Genomic DNA, 19,114 nt, shown 5'->3' on the forward strand with positions numbered 1-19,114 from the left:
AGTTGCTTCTCTCTCTTCATGTAATCCCAGACAGACTCGATGATGTTGAGATCAGGGCTCTGTGGGGGCCAGACCATCACTTCCAGGACTCCTTGTTCTTCTTTACGCTGAAGATAGTTCTTAATGACTTTTGCTGTATGTTTGGGGTCGTTGTCATGCTGCAGAATAAATTTGGGGCCAATTAGATGCCTCCCTGATGGTATTGCATGATGGATAAGTATCTGCCTGTAATTCTCAGCATTGAGGAGACCATTAATTCTGACCAAATCCCCAACTCCATTTGCAGAAATGCATCCCCAAACTTGCAAGGAACCTCCACCATGCTTCACTGTTGCCTGCAGACACTCATTCGTGTACCGCTCTCCAGCCCTTCGGCGAACAAACTGCCTTCTGCTACAGCCAAATATTTCAAATTTTGACTCATCAGTCCAGAGCACCTGCTGCCATTTTTCTGCACCCCAGTTCCTGCGTTTTCGTGCATAGTTGAGTCGCTTGGCCTTGTTTCCACGTCGGAGGTATGGCTTTTTGGCCGCAAGTCTTCCATGAAGGCCACTTCTGACCGGACTTCTCCGGACAGTAGATGGGTGTACCAGGGTCCCACTGTTTTCTGCCAATTCTGAGCTGATGGCACTGCTGGACATCTTCCGATTGCGAAGGGAAGTAAGCATGATGTGTCTTTCATCTGCTGCAGTAAGTTTCCTTGGCCGACCACTGCGTCTACGGTCCTCAACGTTGCCCGTTTCTTTGTGCTTCTTCAAAAGAGCTTGGACAGCACATCTGGAAACCCCTGTCTGCCTTGAAATTTCTGCCTGGGAGAGATCTTGCTGATGCAGTATAACTACCTTGTGTCTTGTTGCTGTGCTCAGTCTTGCCATGGTGTATGACTTTTGACAGTAAACTGTCTTCAGCAACCTCACCTTGTTAGCTGAGTTTGGCTGTTCCTCACCAAGTTTTATTCCTCCTACACAGCTGTTTCTGTTTCAGTTAATGATTGTGTTTCAACCTACATATTGAATTGATGATCATTAGCACCTGTTTGGTATAATTGTTTAATCATACACCTGACTATATGCCTACAAAATCCCTGACTTTGTGCAAGTGTACCTAGAAGAATTGATGCTGTTTTGAAGGCAAAGGGTGGTTACACCAAATATGGATTTGATGTAGATTTTTCTTCTGTTCACTCACTTTGCATTTAGTTAATTGATAAATATAATCTATTAACATGTCTATTTTTGAAAGCATTCTTACTTTAAAGCATTTTTTCACACCTGCCTAAAACTTTTGCACAGTACTGTATATATCTCTATATCTGTCTATATATCTATATATCTATATATCTATATATCTATATATCTATATATCTATTAGACAGATATACTGAGCATCAAAAGAAACTTACCACTATTATAACACATTTATTTTTTAAAACAATAAGGTACATAAATGATGGACATTGACTGAAGCATATGCACTTAATCACCTAATTAGTGAGACAGTTGATTGGACACTGGATATGGAGTGATTTCAGCTGTTGAATTGCAAGCTTGAATAAAAGCAAAAAAGAAATCACAGAAAAAAAACAAAAATATGCTGTCTGTCAAGAGAGCAGAGCCTTCCTGCAATCGGCATGTTGGAGGCTGGACTAGGGCAGCGTACTGTGGCTCGCCACCTTGGGGGCTCACAGCCAGCAATTTCAAACCTGGCGAGATGATATAACCAGACACACTCTGTGAATGACAGGCCACGAACTGGGAGACCAAGAGTCACAAAACCTGCCCAAGATCAACTGATCATTTTGCAGCTTCTTCGTGATGTCAATTATTAATCAGCACAATAAAAAGTCACTGCACCTGCTCTAAAACAGAGTTTTAATTAGCAGTTTTTAAACTATAAATAGCCTGGATAAATGGTGGTCGGGAGTTCATTATGAAGCGACAGACAAGCAAACCAAGTGGGAGCGGGTCGTGAGAGGGGAAGAGGGAATGGGCTTGCCCCATGTTCGGCTGCCGGAGCGGGGCTGAAGCGAAGCCGAACCGCCTCGTCTCCTGGAGAAAGCTGCAGCTCCTCTCGCAGCAAAAAAATAAATACATTAGGGAAGATAACCACATAATATGCCTAATATTTATTTAGTTATAAAACTAATGCTGAATAAGATGCCTGTGTTATAAAGTGCCAGTGCAGCTTTTATTCAGTTCAGATATTGTATCAAAAGGGAGAGACAGAAACGGAAGTTAGACTGAGGAGTTGTTTACAGTTTGAAACTCCAAAAATGCCAATTCAAAAGTATTCATTCTCCGACAAGGAAAATTAAATGAATAGCTAGTTGAGGCACCTTTAGCAATAATAACTTCTTTTAAAGGATTAGGATTTTTGTCAATGAGCTTTTGGCATGATTCTTTAGTCATTTCTGACCATTCTTCAACACACAATGGTTCCAGTTCATTCAAATTCCCAAGGACTTCTCTTGTGCACAGCCGCCTTCCACTCGTACCAAAGATTCTCAATCAGATTTAGATCAAGACTTTGACTAGGACATTCCAGAACCTTTTACCATGTATTGAAACTAAATTTCCTTTGCCATTAGAGGAAAAGCAGCCCCACAGAAGGATATTATCACCTCCATGCTTGACAGTAGATACAGTGTTCTTTTCTCCAAACGTAACGATTATCAGCGTGACCAAATAGCTCGATTTTTGTTTCATCACTCCACAAAATCTTTCCCCAGAACTTAGAACCATCATTCAAATGCCGTTTTGCAAACTAAGCGATTGTCCTTGTGACATTTTCCTAAGAGTGGCTTTTTCCTTGGCCTGCGACCATTGAGACAATTCACTTTGAATATCTTTGGCAGTCAATCTCGGATTGTTATTAACCTTCCTCACAATTCTTCTACTTGTTCTTAGTGAAAGAACCTTCTTTCTTCCAGACCGAGGGAGCATTGTGACAGTACCATGAGTCTTGTACTTCTTGATAATAGAAACAATAGCTGAAATTGGGATACTCAAATGATTGGAAATCTTCTTGTATCCTTCTCCAGCTTTATGAATAAATAATTTTCTGCCTGAGGTCTTCAGATAGGTCTTTACTTCTTCCCAATTGACTTATTGGTAAGGACAGCAATCATCCGATGCCTAACCCTTTTATTCTGCCTAAAAATGTTCACCAACAATCCAGAATTGTTCTAGACTTTTCTAAAATTATGTTCTGCATTATCATATTGAACTTTCTAGCACCTTGTAGACAATACTATCATAGCTTCAAAGGGTATGAATACTTATGAATTAGCACTTTTTTGCAAAAAAAATTGCTCAAATAAATAATTTTAGACATCCGTTTCTTGTAACTTGTTTTCCTCATCCACAAAAGCAAAACTTTTGCTACAAAAAGATTTTTCCTAAAATTCTTTGTTTGAGAAATTTCTAAAAATTATATATTTCCTTTGGTTTTGACTGCAACTGTATGTATATTTGTGTGTGTGTGTATATATTATATATATATATATATACACACACACACACACACATATATATATACATGCATACACACACGGCTAACTAATGTCACTGTTTAATAAAACAAACCCAGCTTAATTGTACAGCACTGAAAAGGCAGTGAAAAGGGAGCATGCATATTTATGAACAATCCAGTTGGTAGAACACGTTGCATGAATCTTTTAAATGTAGCGGTACTGTGCTGGAGTTAGCTTTCATTTTCAAAACATCTTGGTTGTGGTTGTTGCCTTATAATTTATGCAGGATTCAACAATAATTTGTGGCACACGTTACTTTTTTTATTTTTTAAATAGGTTTTATAGGTGCATGATTGCACCGATGAAACATAACCTGGTTAACCATACTGATGGCATATCAAATGCTTAGATGACAGATATGGTTGCATTCTTGTAGAACTGAACGATAAAACAAAATACATTCCGACAATGAATTGCATTAGTTCCATTACTTAGTTGAGCACAAGGTGGTTTCAATAAATACTTTCTGATTTAAATATAGGCCTACTATGTGATAGCTTGGGATATTCAGTCTATTTAAAACAGTAGGTAGGTCTTTATATTTTTTATTATTTTTATATATAATTTAGTCGAATAAAACACTATGGAATAAGACCATTTTGCTACCTACTTTCCAGGAAGGTAGCAAATCCTGACTACTGCCCTAAAAAGTTAACTTCTAGCCCTGATATTATATATTTTTTTGTTGTGACTTTCTGTTATGTGAAATGTAACAGTAGCTACAGTTTTGAATGGATCTGCAAGTTTTTTTCACCTTCAATTTACAACGCCATTTCTACATTTGTTTTATTTGACATGTTTAAAGTTTAAATTTCAGTTTTTGTTGGCTTGTTCAGCTACAAAAAGGCACAAGTAAACCTTTTGTTATTAGTTTATGAAAACGTGTCGATGACCACTGTTTACTGTGAAGAAACAGAAATGGCAAGGAAAGAAAAATAAATAAATAAATTAAATAAACAAATAAATAAAATGCGGCGTTAACAATGTGCTATTTAATTTGGGATTAAACAAAACAACGTTTATCTTGAACTGCTATTTGGCATCCTTTGTTTTGTAGTTAATTCACTGGGGCCTACACAACATATTCTTTACTCCTGGGATATTTTTCTATTTTAACATGTTACATATTGTAAGATCTTGCTGTAAAATAAAGGCACCCACACAGGGACCACGTCCACGCCCCCTACCCCTGCTGCTATGCTTTCTCTGCCTGCGTTCAGAGCAATATAATGGCTTTTATTACTTTCTGAAAAACTAACAAATATCCGAACAAATATTTAAATTATGAGCAAATATCCAAACGACTATTTAAATTATGAGCGAATATCCGAACATGAAAATCCCTTGTTCGCCCCAGCACTACAAGAAACAAGCCCCAAGTTGGTCCAGAGGTTTGTATAGAATATTTAAGTTATGTTGAGTTTTAATAAATTGATTTAGCATCTGTTTCTCCCAAAATAAGAACTTTAATTTGCTCTGACGCACTTGAATTTCAAAATAGCTTATTCAAAACAATAACATAATATTCAACTGTGAATGTGACAATCGGGTCATGTAGCACTACTTCTACACATTGAGACATGAAGGAAGCAGCCATGCTTGATTAACTCGGATTTGTTAACATTAAGAACATCAAAAGATCAGTTACTGTTCCAGGGGCTGACTCGGAGCTCACATCATTTTTAAGTCAGAGCTCCAGGTAAGGTTTTGGGTCATTTAGTAATTTACTGGCCAATTAAGATACTATGCGAGTAAAATGTTGATGAGTAAAATACAATATTACCTTGAAGCCATGAGTTCTTATAATAAATACTGTACATACTTTAATGCTAACTTATGGGGTATGCATTAACTACATACTGCCTTACATTTTAACTGTAATGTTACTTTGAATTACTCTACAAAAACTTGGCCTTACAATCAAAACCAAAGCAACAATTATTTCCTTTACTTACCACAAACAATATGGCTATGAAACAAATAAAACAGAGAAACAGAAAATATATATATATATATATATTTTTTATTCCTATGCTGCAGAGGGAATATACAACATGGTAACTAAAAGTCTGGTGGGGACCTGGCGAGATGGGAGGGCGATCTTTATTTTAGCTTTTTGCACGTGTGTGTGAGTGTATTACAACCACACTAACACAACCGCAGGTGCTCAGTGGATTTCTGCGCAACTAATGTCATTGTTTATAAGACATTTCCATGACAAAAATATATAGGTTCCTGATGAGCTTGATGAAGTTGATTTTGTAATATTGATGAATAGGAAATTCATAACAATGTTAAATAGTGCATACATATAATATACTTTATTTAATCAAAGTACAGTTGTATAATATTTTGTTGTAAGAAAAAAAATATATATTTTTGGTTTTGCAACTTAAATAAAACAATATGGGACAATTCGTATCCCCAAACGCCAATTTATTGCATTTATATAGCGTTTTTTTAAAAAGAAGTACCACAAAGCACTGTACAGTACATAGCAGAAAAAAATAAACCACACAATACATTTGTATAGCATTTCACACATACAGCTGCCACAGTCAGACTATTTAAATAACATATTTAAACAGTACACACAATAAAAAAAACTGCAATTTTTAAGTTATAGTGCGTTTTTAGTCTTGACTTCAAAACTAACGATCCCAGCTTAACGAAGATGACAAACGAAGGCAGAGCATTCCATAATTGTGGAGCTCTACAGAAAAAGCCCCTCCCATGTTGCTTTTGTTGACCCTAGGAATAACCAGCAGCCCCACATCCTGTGCGGTTTGGAAGATACAGGGTCAGTAACTCCTGCAAATAACTAGGTGCTAATCAATTCAGGGCCTTGTAAATCAACAGCAAAATCTTAATCAATTCTATACTGCACAGAGAGGCAGTGTAGAGAGGCCAAAACGGGCAATATGTTCGCTTTTTCTGATTTTAGTCAGAATTCTAGCGGAGGTATTCTGAACAAGCTGCAAGCAGAATATCACATGTTTTAGGACACCAGAAAAAAGTGCATTAAAATAATCAATTCTAGGTGAAACAAAGGCATGCTAGTCTCTCGGCATCAGATATAGAAATAATTGGTCTAAGTTTGGCTATATTTCTTAAATGGTAAAAAGATACTTTCCCTAATATGAGTCTCAAATGAGAGAGCAGGGTCAAAAATGACCCCCAAAATCTTCATTTCTAGTTTTGATGAGAGACTGCAAGGGTCGAGCTCATATAATCCCACATTTCCTTTTAGTTGGTTCTGTGAGGCCACTAGCATAACCTCTGTTTTATCTGAATATAGTAAATATGGACAGGAGAGGAGGGCTATAGTGGAAAATTATTGACCCGAGGGAAGACTATTGTTACCGACAGGGGGCTATAATGCCCAAAGCCACAGGCTGAGGGCATTGCACCCTGGTTGGATAGTAAATATGACTTTATATACTGTAAAGCTATAAATATTTGCAAGCCTTTTATTATGTGTTTTTCGCATATGAATTTTTTTTTGGCACAAATACCTTCGTACTGTACATATAATGAAGTAATACACTACTACCAGTGCAACAGGTCGCCAACATTTCTTGTGGTGTAAGGATGTCAGGGCAATAGTTTTTGCTCCAATGATGAAGTTTTAACCTATCACAGGCCAGAATTTCTAAAAACTGACTAATATATATATATATATATATATATATATATATATATTTTTGTTGTTGTAGGGATCCAGTATACCGGTAGTCCATACAACACATTTCTCAGTAGATGCTAATCGACCAGGGCATTTTTGTAACTTTCTGGAACTTCATTCCCTAAGACTTGCAGCAAGCTGATGTTAACCCCTGTATTTGTCTTGTGGAACAAACCCTTTTCTTTTTCTGGTTTTCGCTCTTCTAAAACAAATCTTGCTCAATGAATTAGGTTTAAGAGATTTTACTTCAACTCTAGCCTGGTGCTGTCAATAGCCTGCAGCAATAATAATACAGGAGAGTACTGGCACCAATTTCCAGCTATGCTACTTAAGGCTAATGTACAATGAATTACATCTTATTGCTAAGAGACAGTACAGGCTTAAAGCAAACAGCTATCCGATCATCAAACACCAAAATAAAAGGAAGAAAAATATTTGTGCTTTGCAAAGGCTTCGTTATTTATTTATTGCAAAGGTTTGCATTTTTAATTTGTAGCAGACCTCAGTTGTTAATAAAGAATTTGCGCGAGGTTACGTCACAGACAGGAGCTCATGAACAGAAGGTACGGCTTTCAGGAAAAGGCGATTTACCCGCCCTTTCAAGTTTGTACAATGTTTTTGGCGGCACCTTTCCTATAGCGTGAGCAGTGCGTGTGATGTGTGTGTGCTACGTCACATTCTGATGACAATGGAGAGAGAATCTGGAGTTTTTAAATGCATGGCAATGCCACCATTGTTTTGTGTTGCTTTTTTCTTTAATTTAGTTAACTGTGTTTGTGTGTGGGGTGTATTTGCACCCCATTCCACCTTCCGCATGAGCTCAATTTCTTCCCCTAACGAGAGGTTAACCACTCATAATAAAATTACATTAGAAGCACGAAGAGAAACGACACTGGACATTTCAAGTTGAACGCTATTCAATACAACTTACCTTACTAAGAAGATACAGATCAAGAATCTTTCTCTCGACATGAGGGATTCTCAGCATTGAGCCCTGTAGCTCCCAGAACTTTGCAATCTGATCCAGAAAGTTCAGCTTCACTCGGGTCAGTGCCTAACAAGGAAAGAAACAAAGTCCTGTTTTTTGTTGCTACTGGTTCCTAAAAAAAACGTATTGAAATATTTTTTTGTAATCAGTAACACACAGAATAACAATTACCACTATGGTCTCATTGCAAGTATATGACTTTAAATTTTAAAACTCAAGGACACATACTGTAACCCCATACCCCCTTTTCACACTGGGTACACTTGGAAGTGCAGCGAGTGTAGTTCATTTACCAAGTGTACTTGGCGCTTTTCAGGGAAAACGTCCTCAGATCGTTTCTTTCACACTGGATGTGTACAAAGTACACTTGGAAATGTACTGAGTACACCAACATCTTGTCAAATGTGCGGAGAACATTTCCCTCACACTGCACACCTTCAATAGTACTGAGACCATAAGAAAATCACATGATCTCCTTGAAGTGAATGCTGGGAAGTTCTACAGCCATGGAAAAATATGAAGAAAGTTCTGTTTTTGTGTGCTGCAATACTGTGGTGTTTTGTAATAAACATTTTTTTAAATTTTGCACGCCACTGTTCAGCAGTGCGATGAAATCCCTTTTCTTTCAGTCGATCGGAAAACTCTCTGAAAACTTCCGTGTTTTTGTGAGTATTGTCAAGCAGCATTTGGATGCGAGTATCTGCCCATATTTCTGAGCGCTTCTATCTCTTTGGGACTCCACAACATCCACTGTTTGCCATTTTTTTCAATTATTTACTGCACAACAACTGTTTCCACTTCCGGTTCCACCAGTTTGATTGACACTTTAGTACACTTGACATTTGCAAGTGAACCGAGTACATTTTTCTTTCACACTGAAGCAAAAATAAGCAAACCGTACCCAGTACAGCTACAACCATACCCAGAGCACCTCCCGCAGGTGGTCTCCGTACGCTTCATTTTAATCGCACCCGGGAACGTTTGGAGCTTTCACACTGAAGACCAAACATTCTGATCCGTACTCAAACGGAATATATGGGGAAACGTGCCAGTGTGAATGCGCCTTTATATGTATTAGGTGACAGTACCATGAAATTCCACAGCATGTATGCCATGTACAATATACATAATCTTACCTAGATTTTCTTTTTAAACATATCTGGTCACTAGCAACTGGTTACACATGCATTTCCTAGGTCATTTTATCTCAGCAGAGTCTTTTGGGTCAAAGTATGTTACTGACTGAAAGCATGTCAGGCAATAGCAGAAGCAGCTAGCTGTCTGATGACAGGTAAAAAGCTGATGGAGTGGGGATTTTTGCCTTTGAAGTAAAGTTACTTCGGAAGTGCAGCACTGTCTGAAAGCATGTCTTGCAAGCAGAGATTTCTTTAACCTTGTGTAGAACCAGATACCATGTTTTAAGATTACAAATCCATGTTTACTGTAACATGTTTCTTTCAAATCTTATACAACAAATGCACAACAGGTAAGATGTATGGAATTATTCTGTTAGCTACCATCACTTTAATGGAGTTAAGATTTAGAACAGAACCTCAGATTAACACATGTGGACCTACTTCAAGGTCAAAACCAAAATTCACGCTGTAGACCATCACAGAACTACGGAGCTTCTCAAACCTCACTACAAACAATGCAGTGCAGTTTACCTCCAGTTCATTCAGCCTTTGCACTCTGGGATTGAAACGGAAGTTCCTCACATCACAGGCAAAGGGAGGCTGCCAGTCCTGAGAAAAAAGAAAGACAATGTGATCAGATGCAGACATGTCAGATACACAGCAGAGCAGTGTTTCTCAACCCTGGTCCTGGAGGCTGGTTTTCATTCCAACTGAGCTCTCAGTTACTGAACTAGACCGTTAATTGAACTGATCATTTGCTTAATTAGACCTTTTTAACCGTTTTCAGCTCTTAACAGTTGCAGATTGAACTCTGCAACTGTTTAACAGCTGAAAACAATTAAAGGTCTAATTAAGCAAATGGTCAGTTCAATTAAGGGTCTAGTTCAGTAATTGAGACCAGGGTTGAAAAAACACTGCAGTAGAGGATATGGTATTCCACGAAGCTTGACCAGTTGATTATGCCGTGTCTTTAAGTTTGCTGGCTGGGTTTCTGGAGGACATTCTGGGGTTTGATTATTTATTTATTTATTTTTTTTTTTTTTAAATACTACCTCTACTTGTTTAACTACATTATTTTATAGCTACTTGTCAATTTGCTTCTAAATTATGCATTAGTTACTGAGTTACAGTGATGGGAATAAAACTCATATTGCCTAGGAGTTTGATACACTCCTGGTTTTACTATGAGTTTAATAAGACACACCTGACCTTCTTACCTATACACTGTGTCTAATCAAGCTCCTATTAAAGCCTGGAAGGGGTGAAACTACTATGCAATACGAGTTATTTCCATCCCAAAGCTTAAACATTTAGTCTAATGTAGCAATTAGTAAAGAAAAAAAGGGGGGAAATTGTAAGCAACTGATAGCTCTGAAGCATTTATGTTGGTAACTTTTTTATAGATTCTGGTATGTGCTTGTGAATTGAAAAACATTTCAGTATTTTCATTTAAGATAATGATTGTTTCTTTTTTTAAGTGCCCAATTATTATAATTTTTCTCCCCAATTTAAAATGTCCAACTACAGTACAAAAAAAACTCAAAATAATATAGATTTGTAAAAAGAAGTGGAGTAAAAAAAACGAAAAATCAATAAAAAAAAGTTTGGTACAATATCAACGTTAAATACATATTTTAGAAAGTAAAAAAAGAAATTTACACATTTGAAATGTTAATTATAAAAAGCTGATCCTGGCAGGAGAAGGCGGTAACAAATAACATTATAAAATCAATGGCAAGAAGAGACAAATCGTTCATGTTCGAAGGCAGGAGATTCCATAGATGAGATGCTTGCTATAGAAAGGCACGCTGGCCCATATCAGATCTCAATTCAGGGATTTTAAAAGTAGCCACATCATTTGATCTTGCACAGGTAGTTACGTGTCTCTAACAGGGATGAAAGGTAACTCAGAGCATTTGCAATGTGCACTTTATAAACTAAACAATTAACTGAAAAACAGCAGCACATATGAGGTGGTAATGCTTTCCACAATCTGGGAGCATAAGAACTAGAAGCTCTTTCCTCTTCCCTTTTGTGTATGCTTGCATAGGCTGATCTTAAATCACATATACATACATACATATATTATATACACATACACACACACACACACACACACATACATATATATACATATACATATATATATATATATATATATATATATATATATATATATATATATATATATATATATATATATACACACATATACACACACACACACACATACATGCTTACGATTGTAAGTCGCCCTGGATAAGGGCGTCTGCTAAGAAATAAATAATAATAATAACACATATACACACACACACTATTTGAATAAAAGCTCCTTTATATAATCTGGTGCCATACCATTAAGTGCTTTATAAGTAGGGCTTGAAGTTCTCAGGTTTTATTTTTGATCACATGACATCCCTCTAAAACTTATTTCTGTTTCCTAATTAAACTCAGAAAAAGCTGTTCATTACAAAACAATGTCACTTGTTTTTACCTTCATATCTTGACTGAGCCCGATTCTGTTTCACCTTATTATTTTAAACAGAGGTGACAATTTACTTTGACTGCTCAGCGCTGATCCTAATTGCATTTCATTCTTGCAGTTGCTTGGTTTGTGCTTTTGTTATTTTACAGATTTTCTTTTCAACATAAAATACCCAGTATGGAGAGAAGTAACATTTTAAAAATCTGCGCCAAACTTCACTGGGAGCTAGTCCAGTGAGGCCCATAAAGGAGATATATGGTCTCTTTTTTTTAGTTCTGCTGAGAGCATTGCAGTAGTCAAGTCAGGAAGACAAAAGCATACATTAGTTTCTCAGCATCAGACAAAGAGAGAATGACCTACCATTAGCACTGTTCAGAGATGATAAAGGGACTTTGGTGACTTTCAGAATCAGAGTAAAATAAGATCCCCAGATTTTGCACATCCTTTTTTATGTTAGCAGTTAAATTGCACAGATCTAGTTGCAAAAATGTTGTGGCTTCTAGTTGCAGCTGAGAACATAATAATAGGACATCTGTCATCAGTTTAACTGTAAAACGTGGGACATCCACTTCTTCACATCAATAATGCATTCAGTTAAGGCTGCTACAGGTTCTACGGTGGTATAGAGCTGTGTGCCATCTGCATAGCAGTGAAGGTTAACATCACGTTTACAAATTCTCTCACCCAGCAGTAACATGCACAAAGAGAAAATAATGGGTTCAACTATAGAGCCCTGGGGAATGCCACAAGCATCCGTTTACAATCCAGACAGACTCCTAATGAAAAAAAGTGCTGTCTGTTAGTGAGATATTAACCATTTTAACACAGTACGCAACCCAGCTTTTGAGACGATCCATTAAAATGGTATAGTCCACTGTATCAAATGTGTCACTTAACTCAAAGAACCGGAATAGAAACAGAGTCTGCACTTCACAGTAACACTCGCCACTCTGATGAGCGCAGTCTCAGTACTGTTGGCAGAACAGAAACCTGATTGAAGTTTTTTTCAAGCAGTCTGTAGGGCCCTATGAAATCTGTTTTATTATTTTGAATTTTCTGATTTATTTTTTCCTTATTTTTCGGTTTTAAAAATCTGTACTGTGTTAGTTAGTTTGTTTTTTAATAAGTGTTTGATACATTGACAGCAATGATGAAGCTAGAAATGCACGAAAAATGACCAAAAAAAACCCTTTCTAAACGGTTTTAATCTTTTAAAAGTGCTTTCAGAAAAAAGGGTACAAATTGGCACAAACTAGGAACATTTTAGATTTTTTTTTCTTTTTTAATTTACATGTAGGCTTTTTTAGTAGTTTTTCTTTTCAACACAAGCTGAACTATTTTCAAAATAGATTTAATGTTTTCATTAATAATTAATGACAAACAATGTAAATAAAAGCCTAAATATTTTGATTTATTCTAAATTTAATAAAAAGGCACTTAGTAATATCTCCCTGAGAACTCTGGAGAAAAAATGCAGTAACTAGACCCTACATTCTGCAGCAGTCATTACAGTACTATCTGCTCAGAATAACTTATAGGTAGCTGTTCCCCCCCACCCCACCCCCGAGCGATAACGGTAGCTAGCAAGTGAAGTGGCACGAGAGGCAGCGCTTTTTTACAGTTAAAATCACAGTCGTGTACGGTGGCTGAGAGGTGCAAAAAGTTGTTCATGCGTTCCCATGATGTGGGTTTCCTGAAGCCTCTTGTCATACAAACATTGTGCTATTTCAATGTAATTTTTTAAATATATAAATGTATATTTTTTTGTTTAAACTGATTTTGTGGTAATTTCCTCGGGAGCCTAATTCCGTTTTTTTCTCTGAATTCCGCAATTCCGTCCATGTTCTCCGCAACACAGATTTCACAGGGCCCTAAATCCATTATTCTCAAGAAACAAATTCAGCTGGTTGGATTCTACTTTTTCTAGAACCGTAGCTAGAAATGGCAGACTTGAAATAGGTCTATAACACATTACAACAGTAGGGTCTAGGTTTGGTTTCTTGAGCACAGGTTTAACCACTCCCCCTCCCCCTCCTCTGATCTCTCTATCTCTGTTCCTCTGGAATCTACCACACTCTCTCCTTCCTCCTCAGCTAAGAACCTCGGAGTCACCCTGGACCCCTGCCTCTCTTATTCCCAGCACATCTCCACTCTGGCACGCACTTGCCGATTCTTCCTGAGCAACATCCGTAGAATCCGACCCTTCCTCACCAACTACTACTGCAACTCCCTCCTGGCTGGCCTCCCTGCGTCCGCCACCTGTCCGCTCCAGCTCATCCAGAACTCCGCTGCTCGCCTGGTGTTCTCTCTGCCTCACTTCTCCCACGCAACTCCACTGCTCCGCTCGCTCCACTGGCTCCCGATCACCGCTCGCATCCAGTTCAAGACTCTTGTACTAGCCTACAGATGCCTTGACCAGACTGCACCCAGCTACCTCCAGACTCTCATCTCTCCCTACACCCCCACTCGACCTCTCTGCTCCTCCTGCACTAGAAGACTGGCTCTACCTCCTTTACGTTCCCCTGCCCCCAGAGCCTGCTCCATCTCCACCCTCGCCCCGCAGTGGTGGAATGACCTTCCTACAGATGTCAGGACTGCCCAGTCCCTGACCACCTTCCGGCGCCTCCTCACCTCTTCAGACAGCACCTGTAGAACTCCTCTGTTTTTCCCCCTGGACACTTATCACTCTTCCTTAAATGCGCTTTACTTGCTCTTATCTGCCCCCTATTTTACATTTAATCCTGTACTTTAGATTACTGTAATCTGTCAAGTGTTATTTAATCTGTAGTATTTTGTTTTTAATTATATCCTGATGCAACTATCACTGACACTTATCTGCTCCGTTATTGAATCGTATTTTGTCATATTTGTACTTGCTAGAACCAAAGTCATTGTATTTATCTTGCTCTTAATTGTATTATTACTTGTACTGTGATTCTTGAAATGTATTTGTTTATGACTGTAAGTCGCCCTGGATAAGGGCATCTGCTAAGAAATATATAACAATAATAAATAATAATAACCACTGCAATTTTAAGCCCACAGGCGCGAAGACCAACTCACCAACTCACCCTGCACACCATACGGCCGTGCTTTTACCAGGTGAGCCACTCAGCAACGCCAAGACTATGACTCTTTTTGAGGGAAATATTTTAAAAGCATATTGGAATGGAGGGGTTTGTGAACAAAAATAAAACATCTCTGGGGGCAAAATATTAACTCAAGAGAACAGCTGCTGAAATAGCAGCAGCGTTGACAGCTTTACAAAACCATACAAGCTCATCTTCACTTGTGTATACAGCATGCAACAAAACAGCCATCCCCATAAGGCGCAACAACTGCATACGTCACAAGCATCAATCAATTCAGTGATACTGTAACTGTTTACATTTTACAATGACATGGTACTGTTTCAAATGAATAGGCCTGCTTGTTATTAAATTCAAAAATGAAGTATGTGACAGACAAGATTAATGGAATAATTTAATCAACTATATCCCTCTTTAAATACGAGGCCTATAAAGTAGAATCTATCATATTCGAACCTGCAAGATGCAATACCCTCTATTAATCACTGCATCTCTGTGTCATTTACATATGCGGCTACAAAGTGAACGGTACTGATGGAAACTGATCAATGCATATATTATTATGGGTCTAAAACAGTTGATTCAGTGCTTAGCAGGACAGAGTGGATTTGGTTGCAGATTTAAAAAAAAAGAAATTCAGTTTCACTTTTTATATTCCATCACAAAACAAGAAATCAACAGATTAATATAATTATTGTACCATTAAAAAGCTGAAACAATTTTTTTTTTTTTTTTTGCCAAAGCCAATTGGGGTTTGTATTCAATGGACCCCAGGAACCAATTAAATCAGATATGACTGGTTCTGCTGTACTCAAAAAGAAGGAAAGTGAACACTGAAATTCTAGTCTAGGTCTTCCTTAGAAAAGCAACATGTTTCCCCCCCCCATACAGTATTCAATGTCCAACTTTCTTTTGTGCTTGCCAGTATTTTACATGGTTTGTTATGTTTAACTGTATCTCAATCCAGATATGTTTTTCAGTGATTTTAGGTGGAATGACTAGCAATAATCATTTTTGAAACTCCTATATTGTCTACCAGGCAACAAAGGTGAATTATTTCTGGATAAACCCTTTCTTATTTCTTAATGATCAGTACCTGCTTTTGCTCTGTCACAAGATAATGATTATTTGTTACTCATTCACACCCACATAATACAGAAGTTCAGTTCCCTTGTCAGAAACAGGACTTTCACCGTCTCCTGACCGCTCTAAAGAAACCACAACCACAATAAAAATTAAATTAACTGCTTCTAGAAATCTGTATGCAAAAAAAAGTGACTGCTGTCAACAATCTCGGCATCAAACTACCTCTCTCCTCTCAACACTGAATGAAAAACTGCCTACATTCTATATCCCACGGTCCAAGAGAAACAGACACATGTATTTTACATTAAAAAAATGAATAAAAATACTAAAGAAAACTCTAGAAACGGATTCTTTGAAGAGACGTTTTAAAGGTCCAAGGAACAGAATTTACTGTACTGCCCCACACCGAATAAATCTGTCCCCTACACCGACTTCCTACCCAAATCAAACCCTAATGTTCACTTCATTTAAATGCATTCTTAAAACAAAATATAGCTGCAGGATAATTTAGCTGGTTTGTTTGAAGGCTTTACCTCATTATCATTGATAATCATGGAATCACTTCATGGCTATGGGCTACAGCATAAACGACTCCTACTGAAGAACAAACACTTGGAAATGTGGTCTCCAGGCTAACAACACTAGAAAACTAGCAAGCATTGCCAATAAGAGTAATTATTAGCAGTCCATGGGTTGAGGCACAACTAGCTTAATTACTGCAGTGGCTTCTTGGCCTGTGTGGAAATAGTGAAGAAATCAACACACCTACTTTGTCAATTATGTAACAAACGCCTAATGATATTTACTATTCTTATCCTAACCTTGTGTCACTGAAATTATTTTAAACACAATGTAAATTGTGATGGTAATAAACTTGCTTAATGATAATGTCTGCTTATTTATTGGGGAGGGGGGATTGTGGGACCCAACCCATTTTTCCTATACAGACATACAAAGTAAATCACTGACGATTTGCTTTCCTATTGTGCTTGAGCATTCAGAATAACACAGCATGGAGGGTACCTGAAAAAACTATGCATTTTTTATTTTAATTTCAAACAAAAAGTCAACACAGAAGTACTTACCCGCAGTAATCTAAAACGTAAGCTTCGTAGTTTAAATTCATATCATGGTTTTAAAACAGAAGTATTACCTCGGGTGGTCTGATTTTGCAGATGCCAGTTTTTTCGGCGATGGGTCGGATCTTGTTGATAAATCCCAAAGGGTCCGAAAAATCCTCCCAACTCGGCTCAAACACCGGGCATTCCGGAGGAGGGACGAACTCGGAATATACCGACATATTTAATAGTTTCCTTTTTCTTCAAATTAAAACGCACTGTAGCTTTGTAATACCAAAAATGTACAAATGATCTGGCCTCGTTCCTTTTTATTGTACTTCTTTCATACACTTCGTGATGTTGCTTTGTGTGTACCCAACGAGAATCCTACAGCACGATTACTTTATCCCACACATACCGTGGGTCTGATTTAACAAGCAAATCAGAAGTAATATTTCAAGATTTAAAACAAACAACCATCATTTTTCTATACTGTTGGCCAACCATGCAACTGCAATTCATAGGCCTCCTGCTTTTGATTGTCCGAATGTAATCTGCCAAACTAAAATAAAAACAACAAACAGATTAGTTGCAAAGGCCCAGGAAGTCCCAAACATACATTCAAATATTCAATTAGGAATGCATTTCATATTATGCAGTACATTGTTAAATAATAAAGCTAGAATAAGGTATAATCTTGGGTCGCGTTAATCCATCAAATAGTAGCAACAGTTACTTTCCATTCCAGCTTCATCTCACAAAACAGAGAGTTTATTTCCAGGTAAATGATTCCAAAGAGGTTTTACTTTGTTGATTTTTATTCCAATCGGCGACTTTTCTGTTGATTGTAAACCAAACACGGCAGTAGCAAGTCCTTCGCCATGAAAGAGAACGTCCATCTAAAGAAATAATAATGTCCACAAGCAAAACAATCGGGTCGATTCTATTTTTATAAAATCCAGAAGCGATACGAATCGCCGCAAAAGCATCTGAATTAACTTTTTCGTTTTCGCCTGTTTATTAACCAGCCTCGAAGAGCCATGCCGACGACCTGTCTTCACCGCCACGGCCACTGTCTGAACTAACGTTACACTTCAATAAAATGTAAAAAAATAAAAACTTTCTAAGAAAAATAAACCTCGTCCTTTGTTTTATTTAACATCTATATCGATGTATACAGATTCTTATTTTGTTTTATTTCTTTCGTGTAAGTTTTACAATTGTATTTTACTGCAAATTCCAATTCATTTTTGGGTAAAAAGCAATCTTGCCCATAGCCGTGTAACCACCTTAGCAACAACAACGTATACATCCTCTCCCCTCACCAGGCAGGAAAACTAGACCCTATGTTAATTTAGTACTACTAAAAAATAAAAGTGGCTTTGTGCCACGGTTGCGCGATGAAATAAAATGTAATTACATAATTAGATTTAAAATGAAAGGAAACTGTGAAAGGTAATTTGGGATTTTTCGTGTGCGGATTGATATCAAATATGACACTGTATGTTTTAAGGTCAAAGGGATAGCTTCCAGTGTGAAGGTATTTAAATATATATTTTTTTATTTTTCTTTCCGGTGTAAAATTAACTAAAGGAGAAATTAAGTAAAATTATTTAACTATCCCGCCTAACTTGTTATTGACCATACTTGAAATCGGTGGAACACGTAGATCTGCGACACGCGTGACCTAGCTTGCAGTGGCATGAAACATATTCTATTTATAAATCAACCGCTTATTTTCTTTTTTTTATTTATTTTTTTGCCAAAGATAATCGACTGCCTTTTACTTCAGTCACGGAGCACGCAAAGGGTTATGGGGTATGAAAAGAACGGGAGGAAACTGGAGCCGATTTTTGCAGATTTTCAAAAATGCATTAAACTTTCGAAGTAACTTTCACTTTTGCCCAAGGTCTCTTGAGAAAACGATAACATTGTTAGCTGACAAAAGGTAATTGTTATGAAAAATGCTATTTTCTGAGCACAGGCCTGTACTATGGCGCATGCGCAGAAATACAGTGTAAGAGCACAGACAGCTCAGACCTGCTATCTGCACAG

At 37.5% G+C, this 19,114-nt stretch overlaps 1 protein-coding gene across 4 annotated transcripts in view; it reads right to left on the minus strand.

The window, feature by feature from the left end:
- Window positions 1–18,857, minus strand: part of kdm5a (lysine demethylase 5A) — a 107,939-nt gene extending 89,082 nt beyond the window's left edge. For all 4 annotated transcript variants that reach the window (XM_058986483.1, XM_058986481.1, XM_058986482.1 and 1 more), the window contains exons 1-3: window positions 17,155–18,857; window positions 9,873–9,950; window positions 8,149–8,271 (exon numbers count right to left, since the gene is read on the minus strand). In XM_058986483.1, the coding sequence (XP_058842466.1) occupies window positions 8,149–8,271; window positions 9,873–9,950; window positions 17,155–17,301 (348 nt within the window). In that variant the 5' untranslated portion in view covers window positions 17,302–18,857. The remainder of the gene's footprint in view (window positions 1–8,148; window positions 8,272–9,872; window positions 9,951–17,154) is intronic.
- Between the last annotated feature and the right edge of the window lie 257 nt (window positions 18,858–19,114).

Source organism: Acipenser ruthenus, chromosome 14, assembly GCF_902713425.1.
Source record: "Acipenser ruthenus chromosome 14, fAciRut3.2 maternal haplotype, whole genome shotgun sequence".
Classification (NCBI taxonomy): domain Eukaryota; kingdom Metazoa; phylum Chordata; class Actinopteri; order Acipenseriformes; family Acipenseridae; genus Acipenser; species Acipenser ruthenus.